Source organism: Dermacentor silvarum, chromosome 4 (genome assembly GCF_013339745.2).
Source record: "Dermacentor silvarum isolate Dsil-2018 chromosome 4, BIME_Dsil_1.4, whole genome shotgun sequence".
Lineage (NCBI taxonomy): Eukaryota > Metazoa > Arthropoda > Arachnida > Ixodida > Ixodidae > Dermacentor > Dermacentor silvarum.
Genome location: NC_051157.2, coordinates 129,755,716 through 129,773,823, shown reverse-complemented (window position 1 = coordinate 129,773,823; position 18,108 = coordinate 129,755,716). Strand labels below are relative to the sequence as shown.

Sequence of the window (18,108 nt, the reverse complement as noted above, 5' to 3'; positions counted from 1 at the left end):
ATTTCGGAAGCTCCAGTTTGGCGTTGAGGATATGGGTGCCCACGTTACAAAAACAATGCTACAGACAGGCGGCACCAAAAATAGGAGATTTGTGCATTTAGAGTAAACTTAATTGACGCATTGGGAATGAAAAAAAAAACAATAACTGAAGTCAAATCACCGTGTTAAAAAAACTGCGGTACCGTAGCTCTAAAATTTATTTGTAACTTTCACTTGTAATAATTAAAGCCGTTCATTTAGATTTTTTAACATTTATTGCGAAGTTGCATTTCGTAATACCTTATGATATTCTGCACGAGCAATTATTGCATCCCCAGCTTCATCCCCTCCGTACAATCTTCCTGATGTGAACGTAGCATTCTATGTATCTGGTCAAAACTAAACTGTCTTTCGTAGCACCAAGAAAGCTACCAAAGAAAGTGTCGTATAAATATTTTCTGCAGATATCACGTAAGGAGCACCAGAGTTTGTAAGCGAGGGCCAAAGTGAAGTAGTAAATGGCAGAACCAACCATTTGTCCCCTGTATAAGGCGCCTGCGAAATTACAAATTATGGCGGCATGTAGATTGGAAAATGTGTGCAAAATGGCCATTAATCCTAGGCAAGAAGGATATCACGATAATTTTTGTATAAACATTTAAAAAGACGAGATACGTTAGAAAACTGTTCCACGATGGGTGATTGCTGAAAAAAAAATGTTTTCTACATGAAGGCAGTCATGTGAGATGGGGTTTCAGCTAAGACATAGTCAACAATGACGCCAGCACGATCCATCAGAAAAATGTTATGAGGATCCAAGGATGTCTTTTTAGACACTTGAGACTGTTGCTGCATTGCGATTCATCAGCAAAGACGTAACGAGGCAAATGTCTAAAATTTGACGCTCTTAGCAATACAGGCCAGTCACACAGATTTGAACAAGGCCTTAGATAGAATTTCCAGTGATGCAAGCTTAGGCTGCAGAAGGCAACGATTCGAAATTAATAGATCATGAAGATGTCTGCACGTAGCAAAATATTTGGGTTTACTAACAGGATATATCAAGTACCTCGAATGTACAAACGGCCATCATTAACGCCGTTTTCGTCTGCAGAGCTCACGAAAATATATTGATGTTCATTTAAAAAAGTGGTGCGCTCAGATAATGTGAGCCAGCTTTTCAAATGTGAGCATTAAACAATAAATTCGCTCACTGTGTACACGTTTACAACAGCGTACATTGCGCAAACGAGATGAATGTCTGGGTTGGGTTGGGTTGTTGGCCAAGGGGCTGTTCGAACATTTGTCATTTACACTCAACGCCTTCGTAAAAGCCTAATTCTTTCATTTTTCTTTATTAAAATAAAACCCAACATTTATTACTCCCCATATTTGTTCGATCACTTTAGCATCACGCAGCTAACATGAAATGCATACACAAATAAATAATTTATACAGGGTGTCCCAGCCATCACGCAGCACGATTTAAAAGATAAGGAACGGCGTTACGCGAAGCCAACCTAGTGCATATTGTTTCCGGTACAGTGGAGTAGCCGCCAGTAAGTTTTTAGTTAATGAGATTTAATTAAGTCATTGTAATTAATTATCTAACTTGAGAAGTACTGTCCTAATTATCAAAGTATCAATGAGAAAGTTGTAGAGAAACATCAAAAACTCCCGATACAGCTTTCTGTTGCTCAATACCTGCTACATAAATGTGTTTTTCCGAGTGTGAAATAAGCCCGCGAATACACACAGAATTGCCGCACGACTGGCCGCTCGAGGCACTCTGCGTGTATTCGCGGGCTTCTTTCATGTTCGGAAAAACACTTTTATGTAGCACGTATTGAGCAACGGAAAACTGTATCGGGAGTTTTTCATGTTGCTCTACAACTTTCTCATTGACAATTTGATAATTAGGACAGTACTTCTTGAGTTAGATAATTAATTACAATCATTTATTAAGTCTCAGTAACGAAATAAATACTGGCGGCTACTCCATTGTACTGGAAACAATACTCACTAAGTTTGCTTCGCGTAGCGCCATTCCTCTTTCTTTTAAATCGTGCGGCGTGATAGCTGGGACACCCTGTATATCATGTGCACCATGCTGTCCGACATGAAGGCTAGGTGAGGGGGTATGTTAAGAAAGCGCGCAATAAATACCAGATAATATAACACCGTAAAACTAATAAACGCAAAAAAAAACATGTGCACGGAAGGCGAGACGTCATCTGTGATCCTATAAGGTCGCCAATGCGACCACGTGTATTGAACTATTTTTATGTTTATCACCGTGACGAGGACCTTGTGGAACAATAGCGCACATTGTCTATAGATGAAACATTATGAGCCTATTGCTTTAAAGTGAAATTACATGCGAATGATAACCCTTTCATATTACGAAGAAAGCGGTTAAATAACTGATGGGGTTCTTACAGCGGATACCTGTTCCCCAGTGCCGCGTTTCGTAATTCTGCGCTACCTGAAATCAGCCACGACCCTTTATGCTTATTTATTTATTTTTCACGTGCGTAACCGAGTGTTGCTGTCGAGCAGGATGAAGAGGACATGGTGAGCAGAACTCTGCTACCGGTGAAGGCATTCGTGTTCCTCGAAATCTTCCCTTTCTGCGTCGTGTTCAACGAGAGCCTGACCATCACCAACATCGGCAACAGCCTGCAGGCCGTAATGCCCGCCGTGGTCGGAAAGCGCATTCCCGAAGTATTCGACCTCACCAAGCCGATGGTGGAATGTTCCTGGAAGTCGGTGAGTTCTGTGCACAGATTAGCATGAGAACACAACTATGACGAAAGACTACTAATGCTTGTCACAGGTCATGTGCTTACTCTTCTGTACGCATGATTTGTACAGATTTGCAAATTTGATATATATGAAGTTCCTATTGAGCTTGTGGTGTTTATGTAGTGAGTCTATTTCTCTCTAAGCCACAGGCGAAGCTTTCAATTATTTCTATGTTTGTTTTCTGCGTTGTTGGCTCGTTTAGTGCTTGTTCTTTGCGTGTATGTGCTTAGCTACGCTTTTGGTATAGCGAGTTCGTCAGAAGACCAATTTCCCATACTGTCGCAGTTAAGTAAGAGCAACAACCATGCGGAATAGAGAACGGTTATAGGGACCATGTACCCAGCATTTTATGTAGGGTGAGCGTCCTGGCTGGTGGCCTGCATTACAAAAATTACGTGTATATTGACGCGGTTTACGCATCTCGGTCTAATTTCAAACCTTTGGGCTTCGTTCTCGCCAAGGTCTTCAACTTCGAAAGTTGTGAAAGTCACGCGGGGAAAAAATTATGTAACACAGTCGTAGCAAAATGTGCCATTTGGTAGCTTTTTTGCATGAACTGCAACATTGTAGCAAGCTCAAGAACAAAGATGAGGTAGCCGTAAGAATAGAAAAATTCAATAGATCCCCGAAAATAGAGCCATTTCTATCTTTTGATACGGTTCCTCTTTCTGGAGCTAGCTCCTCTGCTTAAGCTTTTGAACTGGTGGTAGCGAAGATGTATTTCTTTAGAATAATATTACCTGCAGGCCTATGAAGAGATGGAGGCAAAATATCATTCGTCCTATATTACGAACTCTAAATTGACTTCGTTCATGTAATCGAGTAATAAGGATTATAAACAGGGATAAGGTGCCTCAGAAAGGCTGGCCAACGTTTCGATAGGAGGACCTATCTTTGTCAAAGGCGGCCTCGTCATTCTCGGCGGGTTAGCTTTGAAGGGTTAGTGGAATGACGTCACGTCGATGTCGGCTGTGGCTGGCTGTAAAGCCAGCCACAGCCCTTTACAGCCAGCCACAGCCGACATCAACGTGACGTCAATTCACTAACCCTTTAAAACTAACCGGCCGAGGATGACGAGGCCGCCTTTGACGAAGATAGGTCCTCCTATCGAAACGTTGGCCAGCCTTTCTGACGCACCTTATCCCTGTTTATAATTCTTATTCCTCGTGTGCTACTCCATTAGTCAGCCATCTTTTTGATTTTCGTTCATGTAATAGAGGAGCGCGAAAGACAGCCAAGTTCGAGTGGTTTCTATAGCAAATGGTCCCAGGGAAATTGACAGGTGACTTTAATATCACCATCAGCACGAACGCCCTAAACCATTCTGTGGCCCAAGGGATTCACTCAGAATTCAGATTCATTCAGAATTTTCCGACAAAGTGAAATTCGTGGACGCAAGAAACACGGAGTGAGGTAACCGAGCGGCTCATCCTTTGTTTGCTGTGATTCGGAGTTTAAGAAGCGCTGTACCGCGCCATCACCGCGGCACGGCAGAATGAAGCGATGGTGGAAAGCTAATGTCCAAGTACAAACTTCAATCAGTCCAAATGATCATTGCTTATACTAATCGCAGCGGTGTTATGCAAAAACTGCAATCCTTCGGCACCGCTGTTGGCTCCGCCGGTTAGCGCCCTTTCTTGCTTTATGTATGGATAATGGGGTGAAAACAATTTCCTGATGTGAACTTTAAAAACCAGTTATCCTAAGTCCGAAACAGCGCTAATGAAAAAGTACGCCTTTGGAACTCTTGTTCATCTTCACTTTCGTCACTGAATTGTCCAGCAAACAAACGTCGTGACGGTCATGAACCCGACCCCGATCTATGACATCAGAGGGATCTTGGCGCTCTCCCCACAAACGCTGACGCGTGCAGATCCACGTAGATGCTTTTCCCCAGAGGTTCCGTTGGTCACGCAACGCAGAAATAAACACGGCCTTGCAACGACAAATACACACAACAATCATGTCGAATAAGGTCGATGGTTGGTACACAGCGCTCCTTCGCAAAAGAAAAATGCGAGCCGTTTACTGGCTGTTCCGGATAAGAAAAGGAGTGGAAAGCTTAGCACGACGGCCAAGGCCAAAGAACCGAAAGCGGCAATGGCTAATGGTAGTGCGTACATGTAGGGTTTCTACATCCCAATAGAGACGGATATGAAGTCCGTCTGTTTAAGGTTCCGTGCAGTGAGAGTTTATCAGGGAGAAACACGCTAGTCGGGGTTTATAACGGTTGGTAGAGCTTGACGTTCAGAAACGGTTACTCGACCGTCTTGCGTTGTAAATTCAGGTAGTTATATGAATATCTCACTCTTATTGTGGCAAAGCAACAACAAGAACAAAAACATGGCCCGGTACTGCATTCGATTACGCGTAGCTGTTCGAGAACCACCTCGTTGTCGCTGCAGCGATGGACAGTAACCATGACGTTGTTTTGCGTTCTTTGATATTGTGTGGAGTGTTTTGAGTGGCCCTCGGGCTATTTACGCTTCTTTTTTTTACCTGGTGCAGAGTGCTGGAAAAAACATTTCGGTATAGGAGCGAGAGGGGAATTTTGCTAACAGCATACACATTATATGGCTCTGACTCTTGCCAGAGCGTTTGGAAACTGCGTCGTGCGAGCGACAAAGAACAGACCCATCGATGTCTGTAATGGCTATCTTCCATGAAGTTCCCAGTGTGTGGCTTCGTGAACTCCTGAGGTCCAAAGTACTCGCTGCGGCGGGTCCATACCTACTCTGGAAATATCGGAATATTTTATATACAGGACCAAGGATTGAGCAAACAAATTTTCATTGAAAAATTGGTTACCAAACCTACCCATAAGCATACGCACAAAACGTGTCCTACACGCGCACGGTGGCATAATCAAAGCTTCAGAATGAATAAGCATAAAAATAATGAGCCGTAACAGTAATAAAAAAAACGTTCTAAGCTGACGTCAAACTCTCGAGCAGTAGGCTGGGTATGCGCAATGCGCACTGCGTGTGTTGGTCTGATAAGGGAGATTTCGACCGCTGCATGTGGAACAGCTTCGGTAGGCGTTTGACGGTGCGTGTGCGTTTTGAGCGCAGATGACTCATCAACACGACTATAATGTAATCGAGACGACTTGATTTTCAACATCGCACAAAAAGACATCACAGTGAGTTCCACAGAAGGGTATATTCGCTTCTCTGAACACACCCAGGCGCTTGAAAATGACGGGGCTGCCCTTTCGAGAGAAAGTACAATAAACTAGTTTTTGAACTTGATGCGGCTAGAGACTGGCAGAGGATGTCACCTTGTTTTCACCGACACGAGAATGGTTGCACAGTGTTTGTCAGTAGAATCTATATAATGACTCACCGTAGCACGTGAAAATGCAAGGTAACATTAGCGGCAGTTTCTGTTCGAACAACTAAAAAGAAAGCTACTCATTCTTCAAAATATTTTGAGCGTTTTAGCCACTGAAGAACTTTGAAGCAATGGCTGAAGCACTAGAGAAGCATCCTCGTGTGGGTTTCGTTCTGCATATTATGCTCGCGGCTATGCATAATTTCGCTCACGCTGATCACCTGGTTGTTGTAAAATTATTATTTTATTTTCATGCAGGTGAGAACAGCATCTATATAATTCTGTCGAGAGAGCCTGTATGTTTTCTGCGGCAATGGTTGCAACGTTCCATCAGATGTTGTTATCAAACGGAGGTCAATGTTGGTTCAGCTGGTCTTTTGGGATGAGGGGTTTGTTTGGCACCCTCACTATGTTAAGACTATTACGAGGAGGGTGTGGATGCAGAGATAAGTGGATAAGTGGATATATATGATTATGGCATCATGCAATCCATGTCTAACATCCTACAAAAGCTGAAACTGGAACCGCGGCATGCTCGGCGACCCATGCCAAGATATTTTTTTATTCTATCTGCTCTACTTCAGTAGGACCAGTATGTCATGTGACTTATACGTCTTTACCGTCAAAAAGGTCATGGCTAAACGACACTAAAGTTGCGTGCCCATATATTTTTAAAGAAAAAGCTACTACAAAAGTCCACAATAAAGTTTCTGCACATGAAGATACACTGTTGTTACATAATATACAGGGTGTCGCCACTACCACGCACCAACATTGAAAAATCTGCATATACCATGTAGCCGGACAGAACCAAGGCAATGTTGTTTGCTGTCGCTTGGAGGTACTCAGATAATTTTTAACAGCGACGCTGTCTAAAGTCGAGCTTGATCCCTACCGAGCGATGGTGTTCGCAGTTTTGAGCGCAGTGGAAGCGTGTGAAATGAGAAAACGAGGTGCAGAGAGAGAAAGAAAGAGATACAGACAGATAGCGAGCGAAATAAAACAAACTTTTTTGGCGAGCCGGGATTCGAACCCGACTATCCACGGCCCTAAGGCGAGCGTCATAATCACTAGGCTATACACCCACCTTTTCTTTCTTTATTGCCCGGAATTATACACCCACGATTGCAGAACATGCATTTATGGGAACCATATGATTGCGTTATACCGACGATTGTAACACAACTTGCTATGGGCGAGAGAAAGAGAAAATGAGAGTGAGAGAAATACACAGAGAAATAGAATGAGAGAGAAAGACAAACAGCTAGGGCGAAAGTGAGAGAAAGAAAGAGAGAGAGAGAGGCGGGATGTGAACCCGGGTACTCACGGTCCGAAGGCGAGCGTCATACCCGCTACGCTATATACCCACGCTTGCAGAGATACGCTGTTTCATCAGATTTCACAGGCGTCGAATTGACCTAATTTTTAACATTCCGCCTAATTACATAATTAGTTTTCATTAAGTTATCAACTTCTCAAACATTATGATAGCATGAGAAGTGTCAATGAGAAAATTGTAGAGCAACACGAAAAACTCTCAATACAGCGTTCTGTTTCTCAATACGTGCTACACAGAACTGTTTTTCCGAGCGTGGAAGAAGCCCGTCAATGCACTCAAAGTTCCTCGAGCGGCCAGTCGCGCGGCAATCTAGTATCCCACCACCATATCATCCCCAAACTAAGGGTGGCCCATTCTGTCCAACTTGTATCGTTCTAGACCCTCGTGCTGTATTTCGCGTTAATAATACGACGTGCATCATTCCGTATAGTAAAGCGCACGAACACGTCTTCTTTTCGTCAATTTCCTTCGTGCTGCGTTAGCGTTCGCAATGACGAAACGACTAACCAAAGCTTGCAACTTGATACGCACCAAGCACCAACTAGCCGAATCTTTCCAGTGGTCCCCAACAAATACCCACTGGTGGAGGTCCTGTCCAGTGTAAACAAAAAAGACGAGCTTGCCTGACGACAGAACGGATAATCCGTGCAGCGCAGCCAGGCCGAGAAGCCTGGTAAAGCGCCCTTACACGATGTCGCGCCCACTAACGTGGGTTGGAAGACCTTGGCCTTGCAATTGTCGCGACGCCTGCGATGTGGTACGACTTCGGCGTTAAGGCTAAAGGCCAGCGAGCTCGGTCCGTTGGCATTTAATCAACGGAACAGGCGGTAACTTGGTGCCCGTTCGTTCGTTCGTTCGTTGGTTCGTTTTTTTTTATTTTTGTTTTTCTGCGTGCGCGGTGACGATGCATTAATGCTGATAGCCGCGGCGGCTTCGACTCGAATCGCGAGGCCCCTGACAGCCGAGCATTTAGCCGTCACAGATGGTAAGAGCGGATTCTCGGTGTTTGTATGTTGAAGGAGATGAGGACGGACGAGTGTCGAGGCCTGAACCCCTTTCATTACGCCACGTCGTAGGAATCGGGGAAATCTAAAATAGATGAGGTCGCTTTGTGTGTTTCTCATTCCTCTTTGGGCGCGCATGTATAAGAAAAAGGAATACTTTCGTTTCGAAGAGATGGTGATGACCTAATTTACTGAACAATAGGTAAGTAAAAAGTGTATATATAGGGGCAGTGACTCTCCTTTCAGTTTTAGTTTCATTTTTTTCTCTAGCTGTTTTCATGTGTGACGGAAATTCTCAGTACAAAAAGAACGCCCGCAGACACGAGAATGAACTTCAGGGAAGTCCTATCGCGGCATCCATGAATCTTGACCAGACCACTAACGTGTCCTTGTAGAAGCACTAGTGGTGAAAGCAGAAAAAAAGTGGCACTGAAGCTGGAGTTAGTCGTCATTTTGTGGCGCAGCCGGGAAGCAGCTCATCACACACGGCTGAAATGAGGTCGGTTAAGCTGCCGTAATTTAACTCCGGCTACGGTCGATCGTAATGTCGGTCACGTGCCTTGTCGTCGGACGCTAAAAAGGAAATTGATTGCGCATGCGGACACGGTTGCAATCTCTAGGAAAGTGAAACTGACTCGACGCGACCAGTTAATGATAGTGGTCGTGGCGCTGACACTACCGCCATTATTTTTTGTATTATTCCAGCTCCGTTTCAGCGAAGTCATTTTAAACTGCTGCCGAAAACGTATCCTTGAAACTCGGATGAACGAAAATGCTACACGTGGTGGAAATCAGCTGTAAACGAAGTTAAAAAAGAACGAAAAAAAAGCACCTCTGCATTTTAAGTGTTCAGCCGCTCGTCCTCATCATTATATATGTGTTACGGTGTATTCGGCAAGCCTTTTTCATAACTGCATGGTGTAATCTCAGTAGAAACGCTTTAAAAAGCGTGATTGTTTGCTTGAATGTACGTCTCCTGAGAAACATTGTATACAGCTGTCGTTCTAGCCACCAGCGCTGGTTATTACAAGAATCTGTGAAGAATCATGGGGCGCACTCTGGGTGCTGTCCTTGATGCGAAACATAGAAAGCTGGTGGCTCCCACCGGCTGCCAACTTCGCGAGTCATCACCATCAGCTAAACTACCCAGAATGAAGCAGCGTTTCGTCAAAGTTACGTGGTCCGGGGTCACAAGCGGTGCTGTGATCTTAAGGTTAAATGGCGGCTGCCTCAATCTGGTGCAGCTTTGTCGACTAGGAAAGTGTATGGGGTGGGGAAGGGGGGGGGGCAGGAGGCAGAGAGGGGGCGGAGCAGCGAGATCTGATTGGGCGAATGGTACTGTCTTCAACACTTTGCCTGTAAGGGCGAAGGAAAAAAAAAGGTACTCTAGGTACTCTGTGGAAAAAGCGCTCAGCATGCAGGTTGAAATATTGCATGGCTGAAAATGATGCACGCGTTCAAGCCTCGTGGTCAAAATTTAGTACTTCAAAGCAGCTAGGTGACATGTATAGTTTTTTTAATGCAGTTGCGTATACCAAGCGGGAACGTGTTCATTTTTAAAATAACATTAGTAGTCATTGTTATTATTATCATTTATATTATTTACACATACTGCCGTCTCAATGTTAGACATCGCAGGAGTAGATACAAAAATGTTTATTGTCCTTTGATTTTACCATAAACATCACACATGCTAGGAAAAAACTTAGATCAAACAGTTTCAATGGTTCGCCACCGCACGAAATACAATCAAGAAAAAGAGAACACTTATGGCAAGCAAACAGCGCTACCAATGCAACGACTACAATGTAGTTAATTCCTAATACGAATAAGCACTCTGGGCGTATACCGACTCATGATCGAACCGCATTACTGCGAAACGTTACCGTTTCGTGTAGGCTCGCGATGCTCGTGCATCAATCTCTGTCAAGCTAAGCCATCGAACACCACTCGCTGTTTTTCTTTTTCTAACTTGTGGCGTCTTCGCCAATGGCAACATAAGAAGGCTGTTGGCATTGCTCTGTCATTTACCACAGCCTGTTTGTCTCGTTTATTTTGAACACATTGCGACAACACTACTGCGCTACTTGTGTAGTTGACTCGGTGCACCAACCAATGATTATTCCTTTTTGCGCGTATAGCGCACAAATGGAGGGCGGAAACGCGCGAAGTGTCAGACACAAGCGAAACGTCCATTTGATACTTCACGTGTGGAAGCAAAGATTTCTGTGTGTCATCTATGTTTCAACATGGCATTGGTTCTACGTTTCTGTTAAGCATCAAATGCTTTCAGCTCCCTTTGTCGGCGATCTTCAAGTGACCTTGAGCCAAAAGCCAGAGCCGTTATCCGGGAATTCAAACGAGAACACCCGCACACTCAAACAAAAGCATCCTGGCATCGTTACGAGAACAAAACGAGATCATCCGGGTAACCAGTCAAAAGTTAAGAAATGCGGTCTCTGGCCCTGAAACCTTTGTACAAGACCGCATTACATACGCTAGCTACTGCCCAAACAAGTTACAGAAAATATTGCTTCCGATTTCTTCTCAATCTTTGCTTCCAGCATCACTCAAGCTGTAACTTCTAGTACGCTGAAGTTTTATTTGTCATTTCCGATAGCGACGTTGATAGGGCAGATACAGGGCACGATACACTTGATTGTTATCTTTTGGTGCTGAGACAGGGTTGCCTGTGCTCTTTTCAACGCCAGTGGTCAGTGAGTAGCCAAAGACGTTGAGCGCGCTGCACTGTTAGAACAAGAAACGCGGTTGAAGGAGGCGGCTCCACAGGCACCAAAAAACGCTATATGGTAACCATTTCATTTTTACATCTACTCTCGATTACGGGAGAGCCAGCAATTTTTTCCTTCGTAGTTTGTACGCAAAAATCCATCAGTGCGGATTGCCAAGTCACTGAAATCAATTCTATACTGATACTTTCTTAATTACTATCTTTATTACACTGCTCCGAGCCAACTAGACAAGCAGCGTGTTTTAGAAGCAACCAGATAGCAATACTGGTTATTTAAGAATAAACAGCCAATCTTAACATGATGAAGTGTCCGAGTGTCCGACTAGATTTAAGGCCAGTGGCCGAAACGCCTTCTCATTGTCGTGGGATAAGCGTCCGAAGATACTCAGTGCTCCATAAACTGATCGACATACTCAGGGCATAAACTGGCCACGTCGAGAGCTTGCGCGGGAATAGTAGCTGGGAACTCAGGAGTAAGAGCTCATACCACAGATGATTACTAAACTAACTAACGCCTGGCTGTTAGACATGTGCCGAGGTTGTTGACTTTATCGTGTGTTTCGGTCTCTCTTGCTTCCGAGACAAAAATGACATGACTTCGCAGTGAAGCTGCTACTGGCGTATGTATACATGCGGTGGAGGGTGAATGTCGACATATTTTCTTTGAGAGAACGATTCAAGCTAATGCAATCAAAATTAGAAGAGACCAACTGTTCTTCAAGTGTGTGTTTTGGGCAAAGTGTGTAATGAGTGTGTGTTTTGGGCAAAGTGCGTAGAGTTTTTTTCTTGTCACAGTGCTCGTGCACTGTGACTTATTAGCAAATTTCCGTAAATTGTGTTTCGGAGCCCACATCCGCGGCGGCTCCATAACTGCCCATAACTGCTTGCCGTATCGAGGCGACACTTGGTACGTGTAAAATGAGCCTTCTTACATGTATTTCATGGGTATTTCATTGTATACGCTATGGTGGGCGTCACCTAATAGTCTGAAACTTCTGCACTATGTAGCTCTCGATGGTAGTCTGTGTTGCACTTTCCGAAATTCTTATCTTATGGAAACTAAACTTCCTCGAAATGTCGTCTATGTAGAAGAAATATACAAGCTGTGGATGCATCCCGCATCTTAAAACGGCGTTCAAGCAGAGAAGTAATGTTTACTACTTTTGCTGTGAAAAAGGGCTCACCATTGCTGCTTTACACATTGAACACGAATGCGGAGGATGTTCTGCTGTTACATAATGACACGGTGAAACATTTTCTCTCCTCCGGGAGTGTTATATGTGAACGTTAGCTGGGCCGGCAGTTGCACGCGTACACCACTGGAAGCGCCTGCGCATAATCTGTGCCTCGTCACGGAGCCGGTAAATAGGTGCATGTGGATTGCCAAATGTTTCACAATAGTCTAAAATGGATATTTTCCGAGAAAACTAGGCGAGGTTTTCACGACACCGGGGAGTCCGGCTTGCTCAATTCAGTAAAGTGGTCCCAGTTTTAGCACATTGTTACTGAATGGGCACACCAGATGCCACGGCATGTTTGTCTGCACATTACTAGCACTTTGGTATTGATTCTGCAATTGTTAAGAAACCAGATGGCTCTTTAATTTTCTGACAGTGAGTTGCAGCTTTCAAATCCAGCAAATGAAAACAAATTCTTCTGACATTTCTTGCAGCAGCCATGATGTCCGGTATCCATATGACTGTGCTCAAAATATAATGTCGACCACTTGAACAATTTGCAGATCATGGGCCATACAAATAACGTGTTCGAGCTCACTTCCCTTGAGGCGGTACGAGCCCGGTGCAACCTGGAAAACAACCCGGACAACGTGTCTCAATGTGATTTCAGCGAGAACGGAGACTTCAGTAAGTGCCTGCTTCCAACGGTAGTAATTTGGGCTTGTTAATCAGGCATACTCGCCAATTGAGTAACGCTACCCACGGCATAACGGGGCATAGAGCGTGTCGTTGTTGCGTCTGCTCTTGTGCTTTTAGCGATACTCATGTATCCCTTAATTCCTACTCCCATTCTGGGGCGGCTACCTAAACGCTAAATATAGGCCCCCTTTAGGTTGAGTATTTCGCAGGTACATCTCACAGCTGTTTGGAGTTACCAGATTGTACGAAAGGAAAAAAAAAACTTACACAAAACGGGAGGTTCACGGTCAGGCAGTTAGCTATGGCTGGCAATCCTGAAACCGTATGAAGCATGTTTTGCATGTGTCTGCTAGATGTATGCAACACGACTTCGCAGAAAAGAAAGGTGGTAGGCTCAAACAGGACGTTCAGAAGGTTCACTCACTTTGTCTGATTAGCAATGCGTTGTTAGCGGAGCAGTATTTCAGTGTCGTTGAATGCAGCAGAGGCCCGCGGGAAAGAGCGTGACGCGACGAAGAGCGCAAAGCTTCACGACACTCCACCTGCCGACACAGCGGTGGCATACTGGTTGGTAACCTTGAGCAACTGATGGTATCCGCCCAATGCACCACACACACACTCATATATATATATATATATATATATTATCGCACAACTTCTTTCCTTATTTCCATGTACTATAGCGGTTTCCAGGATTGCATAACTTTGGAAGGATTGCTCTTCCATTATAGCAAAGGCTGCTTCGTAATACGTAGTTTGGAGTAGACGCCAATGAGAATTAGGTTTTAGCGCCTGCTTCGCTAAGATATCAGAACTAATGGGCCTTGTAAACTGTGATCGAAAATGAGGACTGAGAGGGCTCGACAAAGCTCCCTAAATTGAGACTCCAAAAGTTGCGAAAAAATGTATTTACTCTTTGTAAACATGTTTTCGTAAGCAACAAAAGTAGCTGCCAAAGTGCTTTGGCTTATCGTTTAAAACCCTACAATTTCGTGATGTGTCATTGTGATACAAAAATGTAATGTGCAAAAGAGAAGCGGAGCTTAGAGCATTGTTTATTAAAAAAGAACGCGTTGTTTGGACATGGAAATGTATCATTTCAACTCGGATATCCATTCAGTGCTGACGATCTGCGACGAATTTGAGAGCTTTTTGGCCGTCAACCCTGGCATTAGTTTTCGTATTACGTTTGCGTTTTGCAGATTACGAGGACGCACTGCTGCACCTAAAGGGACAGATGATGTACATGGACGAATGGAAAAGCATGGTGTACCTAGCAACACCAGTGTGAGTTGCGCATTAAACGCGGTGTTTGTTCAAAATTCGACTGTCGGATGTCGTGTTTACATACGCGGGAAAATTCTGCATCGTGAAAGAAAAAAAAAGTTTGAACTTTTGCCAGACATTAGCAGCGCATGTGCTGTGGTATCTTGTTTTCTTTGAATACTTTTTTGCATGTGCTCGGTTTGTATCATGATGGGCTAATAAAGTAAAACATTGATAATCTTCTCATCGCGAATGTAAATTTGTTAAAAGCGAAGCATTGAACTAACATAGAGTATGACAGGCGCTTCTTCCATGAATGTGCAGGTTTCCTAGGATTACATGCGAATAGTATCAATGCCTAATTCTAAAAAGGCAACGTGATCTTTGAATATGGAAAGAACAATATTCACAAGCGGAACAGTCACACCAAGCCGTTGCCTCGCCCCCCCCCCCCCTCCCTCCCAGGATTCATACCAGCAGGCCATCGACACGAGACCCTGAATCACACGAAATTTGAATTTTGAAAGAAAAAGAATGTTGCCATATACAGGCGATTGTGCCTGCTATATTTAGAGCTGTTCACGGGGAAATGTATCAAATAGCTTGATTATGAAAGTGGCAGGAAAGGTTCGACGGCCTTTTTTCTTTTGAATCTCTAAATAAAAAAAATGAAACGACCTCCGAACACAAAAGAAACGAGAATATAATTTAATGTTAATTGGCACAAGAGGGGGCTTGAGATGTACAAATGACACAAGAAATTGCTTGCGGGTTTGGGACGGGATCGGCAGTGTAGGACAGATATAGTTTTTGCAGCCGTAAAATTGAGGCTGGCACGGTGGCACTTTGCCGTGTAGAGCAGTCTCTGGCTTGATTAGCACGTGAGCCCTACCTGCCTTTCCGTGACACGGGTAGCGGTACCTAAGGGGAGTCATTGCAGGCCAGGTAACACGTTCTCGAAGGAATAAGATCTGCAGCGTGGCATAGTCTAACATAGCATTCCAAAATATAATTAAAATGTGTCGCTTTTGGCTCATTATACGTCTTTTCTGTGTGGTCAATCATGCAAGGCATAATGTAGAGATCACAGCTCGATAGGCTGTACTCGCGCGAGTTGCCTTAGCCTCGATAGCAAGCTGTTCCGCAATCGACACCAGACAGGGTTCTGTACGTCGTCGATGCGGCCCTATAAAAAATAAGCGAGAAGAGGACTACGAGATCCAATGTTCAATATGTTATGCGAAAATAAGGACTGATGCGCGCACATGTTTGTTTGAGATCACGAAAATAAGTATGAAAATAAAACGTGTTGCATCGCATTACAATTACCAGAGGTTGAGCGCATCCTCAGGGTTCTCTGGTCGCACGGCGACCACTTCAGCCCGCTTCCATTGTTTGCAGGCTATTTGAGTGCGTGTATATGTGATGGATACGACAGAAATCAAAGGCAATCTTGGACACAGTGAGCCCCAGTTCTCACGAAATTGATGCTGTTTTGTTGTCAAGAAGAGCGTGCAAGCGCTATCAATCTTCAATATCTGAGTTTGCATCTTGGCTTTATTGCTGATTGTGTAAATTTGAAGCCGATGAGTACATAGAAAGCCACTTGTAGTTCATGGAAGCGCAAAACAAAACAAACATTTAAAAGCCATTTGTACACAATCCGTGCCTTAAATGTTATTTGCATCGGTCACACGTAGTTGATGCGTTGAAAGTCTATGTGAACAGTATTCAGATGATCGTCGTCACAACTTAAATGTTGCAGGTTAAAAAATCAACTGAAATGTCACTTGCACTTCAGACATCTGATAATATTTGCAGCAGAAGTAAGACGACGTCTGACGACTATATAAAAGTATGTGATGTCCTTGCATGCTCCCTGAAATGATGTCGAGTCTAGAGGCCGAGTCTCAGGATTTTCTCGCTAGATTTAGTGCATTTCTTGTTTGTTTAGAGAAAGATTTTGCAATTTAGCGACTGGCGACTTTTTTTTAGCGACGCTACAGAGCACTTGGCGCAATTTGAATGACATCGTGGTTAGGAAAGTTGCTTCAAAAATAGCCTTCTAGAACTCACTTTAGTATTCAAAAGCAACTGAAAGGGAAAAAAATGTCATCCAACTCGAACGTAGCACGAAGCGACGAAGGAAACCCATACGGGTTTCTCAGAAAGACAGCTTCGCAGTTGAGGAAAAATTGATCCAGATCCGGGGTGCGAACTCGGGACCAGCGCCCTTCCGGGGTGGTCGCTCTACCATCTGTGCTAACCAGGAGGCTAGCAGATTGCAGGGCGAGGGCGAATTAATCGACAGCTATAAGCACAAGGACACAGAATATCGCAAATAAATTCTGCAGAATCCCGCAAGGTGAAGGAAGTGTCATGAATAGGAAAAATTGTCATCCACCCGAATGTACCGCTCGAATGTCGCTGCTCATCACAGAAACATAGAACGTGCAAGAGAAGCGCCCAGTTTAGATGATGTATTGACAACCAACTTTACTGCCCACGACGCTATGTATAAAAGTGCCGACATCGATACAACTGGAATGAACGAAAACGAGATTTCAAGATACGAAGAAAGATGAAGTGGAAGAAAGAAAGGCGATTGCTTTGGAACATAACTACATCGACGGCGCATTGAAACATGATCAGCTCTTTCCTCAATGCAAAAGTATTCATAGCATTCGCATGCTCATTGGTGTGTTCTTTTTTACTATTACTTTACCAATTTAACAAAAACACACAGTAGATTCTAGCACAATGGGCTGATAGGTGACTACCTATGCCTTAGATAATTAAAGCAGCATTTTTACAGTTAAGAAAAAATGTTTCGTCGGTGCCTTTACATACGAGTTTGTAACTTGCAGTATAGTGTAGAAAACGTTCGCATGGTTGAAGACGGAGAAAGAACAGCGCACCCAGAGAAAGTATTTTTCTAAACGAGTACTGTTACAACTTGACTGCATAATAGTTAGTATATGTAAAGATCTAGAATATTATTCATGACAAAGCCAAGAATATTTGTACTCCAGGGAAAAATATGAAAGCGCATCATGCGCTGCTGTGCAGAAAACTACGCAGCAACAGCCCGTAGTCCGCCCACCGGCAAGTAGTATAAGCCAAAACATTCCTCGGCGTATTCCGGCACATCTTGGCGTAGGCATATGTCAGCTGGTAAATTCCTACGGTTGGTTCCTTTCTTCCGCTGTTTACTATTTATAATGAATCTTGTTGAAGCATTCTCTATGTTCAAGAAACACACACAAGTGAATGTCGGTTCGCTGCTCAAGTCTCACAAGTCTTCATCTCCTCTAAAGAACGAACGTTTTGTATTCCGCAACATGTTATTCATGCACTTACAATGATTCATTGCAGGATGCGCGACCTGGAGACAATGGTCTTGACGGGACTCTACATCAACGACCTCAGTATGCATGACTTCAGCCGCGACATGGTGCTTGCCGGACAGCAGCAATCTGCTGAGCTCAAGCTCGCGCTAGACCAGGTAAACATGAACAGAATTTTGATCTTTGAACTAAAGAAGTTATAGAAGGTGAAATGAGATTCACCAGGAAGGATAGTCGGGCGAGTTGGTAAAGCTTCATGGTTGCAACAGCAGTAAAAGGAGTGATGAGATCGGGGACATTTAAATCAAGACGCCAGCTTTTGAAATAAATTTCACGGAAAGCCAACTGTAAGGGCCCGCAAATCCTACTGTACATGAGAAATTCACTTAGAAGATCTTTCACCTGA

The 18,108-nt window shown here is 43.9% G+C and overlaps 1 protein-coding gene across 1 annotated transcript in view; it reads left to right on the top strand.

Moving 5' to 3' along the window:
* LOC119448896 (soluble guanylate cyclase 88E-like) overlaps positions 1-18,108 on the top strand; it is an 81,448-nt gene that overhangs the window by 27,972 nt on the left and 35,368 nt on the right. The window contains 4 exon segments of the mRNA XM_049666816.1: positions 2,539-2,748; positions 12,954-13,077; positions 14,292-14,376; positions 17,731-17,860. Coding sequence (XP_049522773.1) covers positions 2,539-2,748; positions 12,954-13,077; positions 14,292-14,376; positions 17,731-17,860 — 549 coding nt within the window.